The sequence below is a fragment of the Salvelinus namaycush genome, chromosome 2 (assembly GCF_016432855.1).
Source record: "Salvelinus namaycush isolate Seneca chromosome 2, SaNama_1.0, whole genome shotgun sequence".
NCBI lineage: Eukaryota > Metazoa > Chordata > Actinopteri > Salmoniformes > Salmonidae > Salvelinus > Salvelinus namaycush.
The window spans coordinates 31,512,825-31,525,222 of record NC_052308.1 but is presented as its reverse complement, the minus strand read 5'-3'; the positions used below and the strand labels follow the sequence as shown (position 1 = coordinate 31,525,222).

General features: G+C 44.5%; 1 protein-coding gene across 1 annotated transcript in view; it reads left to right on the top strand.

Moving 5' to 3' along the window:
* LOC120025340 (sodium-coupled neutral amino acid transporter 3-like) overlaps positions 1-9,749 on the top strand; it is a 40,467-nt gene extending 30,718 nt beyond the window's left edge. The window contains exons 14-15 of the mRNA XM_038969876.1: positions 847-950; positions 9,645-9,749. Of these exons, the coding sequence (XP_038825804.1) occupies positions 847-950; positions 9,645-9,749 (209 nt within the window). The remainder of the gene's footprint in view (positions 1-846; positions 951-9,644) is intronic.
* The last annotated feature ends 2,649 nt before the right edge of the window (positions 9,750-12,398 follow it).

Sequence of the window (12,398 nt, the reverse complement as noted above, 5' to 3'; positions counted from 1 at the left end):
GGACCAAGGCGCAGCGTGCGTAGAGTTCCACATTCTTTAATAGTGAAACTTACAACAAAACAACAAAGAATCTAACAAACGTGCAGTATTGCAGTGCACAAGGCAACTATACAAAAACAAGATCCCACAACACAAATGAGGAAAATGGCTACCTAAATATGATCCTCAATCAGAGACAACGATAAACAGCTGTCTCTGATTGGGAATCATATCGGGCCAACATAGACATACAAAACCCCCTAGACATACAAAAACCCTAGACATACAAAAACTAGCGTACCTACCCATGTCACACCCTGACTTAACCAAAATATATAGAAAAACAGAGATATCTAAGGTCAGGGCGTGACACCCTAGACCATTTGATCCCCTATGCATTAAACCCTGAGCCGTAATACTGTACTTACAGTGACAGATTTGGAGACATTTTAGGGGAAAGCTCTTAAATCACCTCAGGAATTATAAAGTCTTGTGATCGAAGCAACTGAAACATTCAATCCTTTCATCAAGGATTATAATGCATTTTACATGTATGCTGTAGTTTTAGCACCTTATTGTCCCAACTCTGAGTAGTTTCATGAGTATTGTTGGGTGAATAGTAATCTGTTGTGTTTAACACTAAGTTCAACACTTTCTATGCCAATAAAGACTTTAGAATAGAATCTCTTTTGTTTCTGCTGGTGTCATTCTGACAGTCAGGGAGACAAAGAATACTTTTTGGTGACTTTCCTGACATCGCTAGGCTACTTCCTCGCTGTTAATTTGGGCTCTTGTTATTCTACGGTTCTGTAGATCTTGTTGTTTGACATGATGGCTACAGAGTGTTTTTGTCCTCTCCTCCCTCAGGTGCCACATCTGCCCCCTGCCTCATCTTCATCTTCCCTGCTGTCTTCTACATCCGCATTGTCCCCGAAGAGGAGGAGCCCATGCGCTCTACCCCCAAAATCCTGGTGAGTGATGTCTCCTAGCGCCCCCCTACATCCTACAGCTATAGAGACTCCTGTCATGTCTTACTAGAACTCAGCAGATTACTGTTAACTATTGTTTTTTAACCCATAAGAGTCTTAGCCTTGTCCCAGTGGAGGTTCCTCAGAGGAGAAAGTGGAGGACCATCCTCTTCAGTGAATTTTTTATTTATTTATTGTAAAACATTAAAAAAGTTATCCTATTTAGATCAAACTAAACATAATCAAGTCACCAAATAACTGATTAAAACACAATATTTTACAAAGAAGGTTTACAGTAGCCTCAACAGCCCTCCGTGCGGTAGCATCATGGTGTAGCTGGAGGAAAGCTAGCTTCCGTCCTCCTCTGCATACATTGACTTCAATACAAAACCTAGGAGGCTCATGGTTCTCAGGTTCTTCCATAGACTTACACAGTAATTATGACAACATCCGAAGGACGTCCTCCAGCCTATCAGAGCTCTTGCAGCATGAATGACATGTTCTCCACCCAATCAAAGGATCAGAGAATTAATCGAGTACTGAGATCATAAGCTACAGCTAGCTAGCACTGCAGTGTAAAATGTGGTTTTGAACAAATTAATTTCTTCCAAAATGAAGGGGAAACAAGAGAGAAATAGAGTTTGTAATTTTTTTCAGTTTCAGTTTCACTTACTTCAAATCAAAAATTATTTGTCACATGTGCTGAATACAACAAGTGTAGACCTTACCGTGAAATGCTTACTTACAAGCCCTTAACCAACAGTGCGATTCAAGAAGAGTTAAGAAAGTATTTACCAAATAAACTAATGTAAAAAATAAAAAGTAATAAAAGGTAACACAATAACATAACAATAACGTGGCTATATACACAGGGTACCGGTACCGAGTCAGTGTGCGGGGGTACAGGTTAGTTGAGGTAATTTGTACATGTAGGTAGGAGTGTAGTGACTATGCATAGATAATAAACACTGAGTAGCAGCAGTGTACAAAACAAATGGAGGGGGGGGGTCAATGTAATAGGCCTGTGGCCATTTGATTAATAGTTCAGCAGTCTTATGGCTTGGGGGTAGAAGCTGTTAAGGAGCCTTTCGGTCCTAGACTTAGTGCTCCGGTACCTCTGGCCATGCTGTAGCAGAGAAAACAGTCTATGACTTGGGTGACTGGAGTCTCTGACAATTTTATGAGCTTTTCTCTGACACTGCCTATTATATAGGTCCTGGATTGCAGGAAGCTTGGCCCCAGTGATGTAGTAGGCTGTACGCACTACCCTCTGTAGCGCCTTACGGTCAGATGCCGAGCTGTTGCCATACCAGGCAGTGATGCAACCGGTCAGAATGCTCTCGATGGTGCAGCTGTAGAACCTTTTGAGGATCTGGGGACCCATGCCATATCTTTTCAGTCTCCTGAGGGGGAAAGGTTTTGTCGTGCCCTCTTCACGACTGTCTTGGTGTGTTTGTACCATGATAGATTATTGTTGATGTGGACACCAAGGAACTTGAAACTCTCAACCCGCTCCACTACAGCCCCATTGATGTTAATGGGGGCCTGTTCGGCCTGCCTTTTCCTGTAGTCCACGATAAGCTCCTTTGTCTTGCTCACATTGAGGGAGACCACACTGCACCACACTGCAGTTCTCTGACCTCCTCCCTATAGGCTGTCTTATCGTTGTCGGTGATCAGACCTACCACTGTTGTGTCGTCAGCAAATTTAATGATGGTGTTGGAGTCGTGTTTGGCCACGCAGTCGTGGGTGAACAGGGAGTACAGGAGAGGACTAAGTACACACCCCTGAGAGGCCCCAGTGTTGAGGATCAGTGTGGCAGACGTGTTGTTGCCTACCCTTACCACCTGGGGGTGCCCCGTCAGGAAGTCCAGGATCCAGTTGCAGAGGGAGGTGTTTAGTTCCAGGGTCCTTAGCTTAGTGATGAGCTGTAGTCAATGAACCGCATTCTCACATACTGTAGGTGTTCCTTTTGTCCAGGTGGGAAAGGGCAGTGTGGAGTGCGTAGACCGCTATGGTCTACTTAGCTAGCAAATGCAGCCAGCTAGTTTAGCCTTAACACCCTGCTCAAACAGAGGGATACTATGTTAGCTAGCTGGCTATGACTTTGCAACACAACACTGTAACTTTTCCAAGTCAAGGTAAGCTTTTGGTATTACAAATTTATTGCCACCGAGGTCTGCCGGTGTAACTGCTTACTGACTGTACGCTAACGTTACTGCATGATTGTAGTGGGTTTACTAACGCGTTAGTCCTATTAGCTATGCTGACTATGACGTTACTTTAGCTAATATGGTGACAACGATGTAGGCTGTTAAAGGTTTGGCTTGGAAAGGTTTTCTCACCTGGACGCATACAGCTGATTTGTTGTGCATTGCAGTCCACAAGCAAAGGGAAAAGAAGCAATACAGCGTGGCTGTTATGAGAAAACTCTGTTTACGCGTGATCAGGGGTGTATTCATTCTGCCGATTCTGTTGAAAAACGTTTCTTAAAAGGAAGCAAATGGAACAAAACGGAGATAAATGTACCTGCATTTGTCCAATAGAAACTCTTGTTTGCAACTGTTGGACTAATGATTACACCCTATATCAGCAAGATGCAGGCAAGAGTGTGCAAGGCGGTATTGAATGTCACCTCAAATTTGTCTCTCAACCTGTGTGCACCTACGATGTAAACTTTAATTCATATGCTAGGTTGTAGCAATCACATGATGGGTATAGGGAAAATTTGAGTATCATGTAGTAGCCTAAACCTATCGCTGTTACATTGAACTGGGTGAATGGAATATGAATGACAGTCATCCATTATGCTAAAATTGAAATAAGGCCATGCTCATGAAAAACAATCGGCCTCCCTCATCTTAAACGGCACTGACCGCCATGGTCTAAGCCGGGGAGGGGGTGGATTCTACTAAGCTAACATATATAATTGTTTTAAGAAGATCCTACAACTGATCATTTTGCTATTTCATTTATAATGTAAGACCCCTTGTAGTATCCCACAAAAATAAAAAGATAAATTATTTGATGAATTCTTTTTTTGGGCCATACTGCTATTAGCCCATCCAAATGCATTGAATAACAGACTCACTATGTGGAACAGATAGTCCCCCCCAAAAATGTAAAGGAGGTTTGTTTTGAAGTGTCTCCACTATATCTGAGATATTTAACCCCTTATTTTTGGCAGTAAACAGTCTCCATATTTACTTCCATACATTTTTTCAACTGGTACCGGGGGACCTTCAGACGAGTCTTGTGAGGCCTTTCCATAGAGGGGTCATAATAGATCTTAGGCCAAACCGTTCGGACGTTACAGAAGATTTTGTGAGAAGACCGATTTTCGGGATGCCTCATGGTCTGACAAACTCTAGCTCTGTCACCTTTTATCGTAGATGTGGAAGTGCAACATACGTGGATGCGGTGGATTGAGACGCATCCAATGCAATAAAAATATATCTCTAGCTTAAACTGACAGATGTTTATGGGGATATTTTTAGTACGCTAATTAGATTTCCACCGGGCGCAGACATCGACCTTAGGGGGTTAAGGTCTCAAAATAGCCTAGAACATATCAATGTTTAAACAATTAGCACACAATACAGAGGATGTTTACAGAGGATGTCTAACAAAATATATTGAACAGTTTATTCCAAAACAGTCACACTGTTGTTATAGTTATAGAAAAATACACAAATACAGGCAAATATATTGAAAAAGTCACCTTGTCCAAGAGAGATTTACACGGTTATCAAAACGTCATGCCAGGATAAGCCTACACGAATCACAGCCCTTATTTTAAATGTTTCTAAAAGACAGCTAGGTTTTATGGGTGTATCAACTCATACTGTGGTACTCTATCTCGGTTCACCCAGAAATAAAATCTTGCATCATTTGGTCAGCTGAGCCTGCGTGATTAAATTCTGGGTCCATACGTGTTAGAAATTGTGAGTTACGGTTTGCAAAGTCTCCACCCTTGTGTGGCACATGGAGAAGTGTGAAATTTACTCCACAGCCTTAAGTGTCCATGTTTGTGCTGCTCAATTGGTGTGTTTTGAGTGGTGCGACCGGTAGAGACGCTTGAGTGAGGACGGTCACGTGTGTTTGTAAAGTAGAGGTCCCTGGTTCTGTAACGGCGTTCCTCCTCCTCTTCATCCGAAGAGGAGGAGCAGGGATTGAACCAAACTGCAGCGTTGTGAAATGACATGATATTTATTCAAACAAGACGAAAAACGAACTATACTTGATAATAAACAAAATAACAAAACGAATGTAGACAAACCTGAACATACGAACTTACATAAAACACGAAGAACGCACAACAGGAAAAATGACTACATAAAACGATGAACGAACGAAACAGTCCCGTATGGTGCAACAAACACTGACACAGGAAACAACCACCCACAAACAAACAGTGTGAAAACACCTACCTTAATATGACTCTCAATCAGAGGAAATGAAAACCACCTGCCTCTAATTGAGAGCCATATCAGGTCACCCTTTAAACCAACATAGAAACAGAAAACATAGACTGCCCACCCAAACTCACGTCCTGACCAACTAACACATACAAAAACTAACAGAAAACAGGTCAGGAACGTGACATAACCCCCCCCTTAAGGTGCGAACTCCGGGCGCACCAGCACAAAGTTTAGGGGAGGGTCTGGGTGGGCATCTGACCACGGTGGTGGCTCAGGCTCTGGGCGAGGTCCCCACCCCACCATAGTCAATCCCAGCTTACGTTTCCCCCTATGACTGACCACCCTCCTATTCCACCCACTTAATTTAAAGGGTACCGTTGAGATAAGGGGCAGCACCGGGATAAGGTAGCTCAGGACAGAGAGATAGCTCAGGACAGAGAGGTAGGTCAGGATAGAGAGGTAGCTCAGGATAGAGGGGCAACTCCGGACTGAAGGGCAGCTCCGGACAGAGAGACAGCTCTGGACTGAGGGACAGCTCTGGACTGAGGGACAGTTCTGGATCAATGGCAGCTCTGGGCTGAGGGGCAGCTCATGACTGGCTGACGGCTCTGGACGCTCATGGCTGGCTGACGGCTCTGGACGCTCATGGCTGGCTGACGGCTCTGGACGCTCATGGCTCGCTGGCGGCTCTGGCAGATCCTGTCTGGTTGGCGGCTCTGGCAGATCCTGTCTGGTTGGCGGCTCTGGCAGATCCTGTCTGGTTGGCGGCTCTGGCAGATCCTGTCTGGTTGGCGGCTCTGGCAGATCCTGTCTGGTTGGCGGCTCTGGCAGATCCTGACTGACGAATGGCTCTAGCGGCTCCTGACTGACTAACGGCTCTGACGGCTCGGGACAGACGGGCGGCTCTAATGGCTCGGGACAGACGGATGGCTCAGACGGCGCTGGGGAGACGGATGGCTCAGATGGCGCTGAGGAGACGGATGGCTCAGATGGCGCTGCGGAGACGGATGGCTCAGATGGCGCTGCGGAGACGGATGGCTCTGGCTGATCCTGTCTGGCGGAAGGCTTTGGCTGCTCCTGTCTGGCGGAAGGCTCTAGCGGCTCCTGTCTGGCGGAAGGCTCTAGCGGCTCCTGTCTGGCGGAAGGCTCTGTAGGCTCATGGCAGACGGGCGGCTTTGCAGGCTCATGGCAGACGGGCGGCTTTGAAGGCTCAATACAGACGGGCAGTTCATGCGGCGCTTGGCAGACGGACAGTTCAGGCGCCGTTGGACAGACGGCAGACTCTGGCCGGCTGAGACGCACTGTAGGCCTGGTGCGTGGTGCCGGAACTGGAGGCACCGGACTGGAGACACGCACTTCAAGCCTAGTGCGGGGAGCAGGAACAGTGTGTACAGGGCTCTGGAGACGCACAGGTGGCTTAGTGCGTGGTGCCGGAACTGGGGGCACTGGGCTGGAGACACGCACCATAGGAAGAGTGCGTGGAGGAGGAACAGGGCTCTGAAAACGCACTGGAAGCCTGGTGCGTGGTGTAGGCACTGGTGGTACTGGGCTGGGGCGGGGAGGTAGCGCCGGAAATACCGGACCGTGCAAGCGTACTGGCTCCCTTGAGCATTGAGCCTGCCCAACCTTACCTGGTTGAATGCTCCCCGTCGCCCGACCAGTGCGGGGAGGTGGAATAACCCGCACCGGGCTATGTAGGCGAACCGGGGACACCATGCGTAAGGCTGGTGCCATGTATGCCGGCCCAAGGAGACGTACTGGTGGCCAGATATGTAGAGCCGGCTTCATGGCACTTGGCTCAATGCTCAATCTAGCCCTACCAGTGCGGGGAGGTGGAATAACCCGCACCGGGCTATGCACACGTACAGGAGACACCGTGCGCTCTACTGCGTAACACGGTGTCTGCCCGTACTCCCGCTCTCCACGGTTAGCCTGGGAAGTGGGCGCAGGTCTCCTACCTGCCCTCGGCCCACTACCTCTTAGCCCCCCCCCCAAGAAATTTTTGGGGTTTCTTCTCGGGCTTCCTTGCTAGCCGAGTACCTTCATATCTCCGGTCTTGAGCTTGATTCTCCGGCTTCCAGCCACGTCTCCTAGCTGCCTCCTCATACCACCGCTGTTGGGCTCTCGCTGCCTCCATCTCCTCACGAGCGCGGCGATATTCCCCAATGTGCGCCCAGTGTCCTTTTCCCTCTAATACTTCCTCCCAAGTCCATGAGTCCTGATCTCTTGGCCGCTGCTCGAACTTGCGCTGCTTGGTTCTGGAGAGGTGGGTGGTTCTGTAACGGCGTTCCTCCTCCTCTTCATCCGAAGAGGAGGAGCAGGGATTGAACCAAACTGCAGCGTTGTGAAATGACATGATATTTATTCAAACAAGACGAAAAACGAACTATACTTGATAATAAACAAAATAACAAAACGAATGTAGACAAACCTGAACATACGAACTTACATAAAACACGAAGAACGCACAACAGGAAAAATGACTACATAAAACGATGAACGAACGAAACAGTCCCGTATGGCGCAACAAACACTGACACAGGAAACAACCACCCACAAACAAACAGTGTGAAAACACCTACCTTAATATGACTCTCAATCAGAGGAAATGAAAACCACCTGCCTCTAATTGAGAGCCATATCAGGTCACCCTTTAAACCAACATAGAAACAGAAAACATAGACTGCCCACCCAAACTCACGTCCTGACCAACTAACACATACAAAAACTAACAGAAAACAGGTCAGGAACGTGACAGGTTCGAGCTCGGTATACGCCAAAATCAGGAGTAAGTGGTCCTAAGCAGCGTGACATCCTTTACAGAGGTGAATAGTGATTTGAATTTACAGTTGCCCTCAGCTCAACGCCAGGTCATTGTTGAATACATTTGAGGGGTGAATGTCCACGTTTGCGATGCTCTATTGCTAGCTTTTGAGTGGTGCGACCGGTAGAGATGGTAAAATGTGTTTGTGAATCAGATGTCCATATAATCCAGTGACGAAAACCCAAATACCCGAAATACTGCTGCTCATTAGCCTACGCATTCCATCCCTTCTCAAACGATTCTTCGGTTTACAAGCAGAATCTGTCCACGAGAGATTAAGAGCAGTCCATAGACTGCTTATGAGGAAAGGAAATAAATATCTGAATAAATTATTTTGCCATTACATTTAAAGAGTTACTACCTTTAGAGGCCCAGTAAAGGTGCCACCAAACAAAGCCATGTGTGAAAATAGTCTGCGGTTAAATGACTGAAGCACAGGAAGAGTTTAAATGTTATACATGTAACATTTCTACCTGCAAATCAGACATGTAAAATCTCCACCTAGATCACATATCAGTAGTAATGAAGGAATAAAAATCCACTACAGAAAAAATGGTCGGTCCGGACAGCTGTTGTGTGTAACTACATCTCCATGTTTAATGATTAGTTTGCGTTCGCCAGGTTGACAACATTAGAAAAACTTTCACATTACAACTCTTCCTTAAGCCCTTGCAACAGTTGTTTCACAACAGGTTTTGTGAATTAAATGTTCAACATGTTTCCTTTAACATCCTGTGTTGTGTGCTTATTCTTTTACCATTTATATGTTCTGGGCTATTTTGAGACCTTAAGGAGCATCGGGTACTGCTGAAACGTCTACCAATGCCATGTCCATCTTTTTGTGAGAAATTCCACTGGTCACTCAAAACATTTATAAAGTATTTCTAAAGTATAAATAGCACACATTTTAGACGAGGCCACTCATAAAAATACGTAACCAATGATTAGTAAATGGTTTATAAGGACCTATATTAAACATCTCATGAACGGCGTAATGATTAATAAATAATAAATAAACTATTTACTAATCCATTATAAATGCTTTATTATGTGGAGTTATTAAAAAGTGCTACTGGAATTTGACTGAGCTTTCAATAGGATTAGAATATCTACAGAGAGAGTGCCTGAAGATTATGTGCTGAAACAATGTTTGACGTGCTAAATATAGATGATGCAGATTAAATGTATTCACTCATCCATTCAGTATCCATTTGAAATATGTGCTGAGTGAGTAATGCAGTTTTAATGTCATGCCACACTAATATCATAATTAACGTAAAGAAATTGGTACACAGGACCCAGACTACAATAATGGTGGTTTAATCACTTTGAGTGGATGAAGGCTGAAACTCAGTGACAGAGTTATCAACTGTGTGCATTATCTCTCTCTCATCCTCTTTCTCTATCTCTCTCTCCCTCTCTCCCGCTCCTCTGCCTCCCTCTCTCTCGCAGGCTGCCTGCTTCGCTGGAATAGGCTTCCTGTTTATGGTAATGAGCCTCAGCTTTATCCTCATTGATTGGACGTCGGGGAGTAGCAAAGCCAGCAGCGGTCATTAGGCTGCTTCTATAAGTCTTCTGTTTTTATATTGTAAATCTAGACCTATATTGTATTTTCTCTGTGTTGTCATGGATCATATTTAGTAGAAGATGCACTATCTCTTCCTCCAGAATGAGTGGGCCATAGTGTCTAGAGATGGGGAATTCAATCTTCTGGAGGTTTCTGCTCCCTGTTGGACTGCTTCTCACTCAAGGTACATGGAATTGTAGCCCCAGCCAAACTGTGTATAGAGGGAAAGGCCAACATACTTTCCTGGGGAAGACGATAGTGCATTAGAAACAAATGGAAAGTCATGCTGGCTCGCTGAATCTGCCACCACCTCCCATTCCAGCCCTGCCCTCCAGACCAGACCCATAATCTATTACCCTATAAACGTGTAATCTGTCAATCACAGCAAGAATCTAACTGCCACACTCTAGTCTAGATAACCACATAGCTTTCAGTAGGGGAGAAGAAGACACAACATATTGTTGGAGGCTGGACAGTTCTTTCATATTTGTAGGCCAAGTCTACCGTGTTAAGTTATTGATGTAGTTAGGTCATGGCAATATTCGGTGCAATAGCTGAGGAAATGTGGCATTAAAAGCTATTGGACAGAGGCAGAGTGGTGGTTACTGTGGCAACGTCCAGTGACCCGTGCTGGTGTTGTCACCCCGGTGGCCAGATGCCGTCCTTAATCTACACGCTCGGCTTCACTCCTCACAGATATCAGAGGATGGAACCATGCAACTGATATGCAACTGTACAGTGTGTGCAGTGTTATGACTCTACCATTACAATACAGTATGATATATATACAGTATCAGTCAAAAGTTTGGACACACCTACTCATTCAAGGGTTTTACTTCATTATTTATTATTGTCTACATTGTAGAATAATAGGGAAGACATCAAAACTATGAAATAACACATATGGAATCAGTAGACAAAAGTAGACAAAAAAGTGTTAAACAAATATATTGGAGATTTGAGATTCTTCAAAGTAGCCACCCTTTGCCTTGATGACAGCTTTTCACACTCTTGGCAATCTCTCAACCAGCTTCATGAGGTAGTCACCTGGAATGCATTTCAATTAACAGGTGCGCCTTGTTAAAAGTTAATTTGTGGAATTTCTTTCCTTCTTAATGCGTTTGAGCCAATCAGTTGTGTTGTGACAAGGTAGGGGTGGTATACAGAAGATAGCCCTATTTGGTAAAAGACCAAGTCCATATTATGGCAAGAACAGCTCAAATAAGCAAAGAGAAACGACAGTCCATCATTACTTTAAGACATGAAGCTCAGTCAATGCCGAACATTTCAAGAACTTTGAAAGTTTCTTCAAGTGCAGTCACAAAAACCAACAAGCGCTGTCCAAACCTTTGACTGGTACTGTATATACAGAAATATATATTTTTTTCTCCATCATTTTTATTTCCAGTCTATCCTCAGCAACAGTATCAAGGCTGGCATTTCACATTGGTGTGTCTCTTCGATATGTGCACTGAACTATATCAGAATAGCTTTTTCATTGTTCGAGGAGCAGCTCTGATGTCTAAAATGGAAGGAAAGCCTGGCTATGAGCTGCCTCCTCAGCCTGGCTATGAGCTGCCTCCTCAGCCTGGCTATGAGCTGCCTCCTCAGCCTGGCTATGAGCTGCCTCTTCAGCCTGGCTATGAGCTGCCTCCTCAGTATGAGAGTCTGTTATCGAGGTGTTGGAGGTGGAGGGTACTGTGAACCTCATCCTGGATCAGTGGGGCTGTATATCTCTGCATCGTCATGTTTTGATATTGAGAGGGCTCACTGATCTAGGACCAGTGTTCTAAGTGGCAGAGGAGGCTCTCTACCCAGGTTTGTTGTCGTGTTGTTTCTGAACATTTACTAAGAGTAATCAGAGATAAACAAAAAAATATTTTAAAAACTCACAGGGTCAATTCATTACGTGGAGAATCAAGGATGGCGTGTGTAAATATTGTTATTTCCAGGACAAGCCCGTTTTTGAGCTTGGTCCCTAACTAAAGTTTATTCTAGTGACATGGTGCCATGATGAGAACACAATGTGGTGTCAATGTCTCTCTAACACCCCTGCAAAGTAGGTGGTTAGTTATAGCACTGTCAGCTGATAAGCACAACTTCTAACGATAGCAAATTAATCAATTGACATGCAAACAATTTATTTGTAAGATACTCATACATTTTATAGATATGATTTTAATGGACTACCCTTTGTAATAACAATCTATGAACATGTGTCTAAATCCTAAGTAAGTTATATAATCCTGTGTATGTTACATTACAAAAATATATGTATTTACGGTCTAACATGGTACAAGGATGTTTCCTCCAACTACTTGAAGCTCTTTCTCTCCTGTTCTGTGTCTGCATAGTGCTCAGCAGTCCTGCAATGATTTAAGTGTGAACATGGTGTGTGAACATGGTGTATGTCTGTTCATCTCCTTCAATATTGAAAGAACACAACTGTGTACAGTGGATGTACTGTGAGGATTGTAAGTGTGTCCATGTTTTTGAAATGAAGCATGGATGTATTGTATTTGAATTGTGGTACTTATACACTATATTGTATTGTGAAACGATCAAGGGATTCATTAACCATACGTGTAACTGAAGTGTTGATCTCTTATCATTATGCAGTATTTAATGAGCATGTAAGA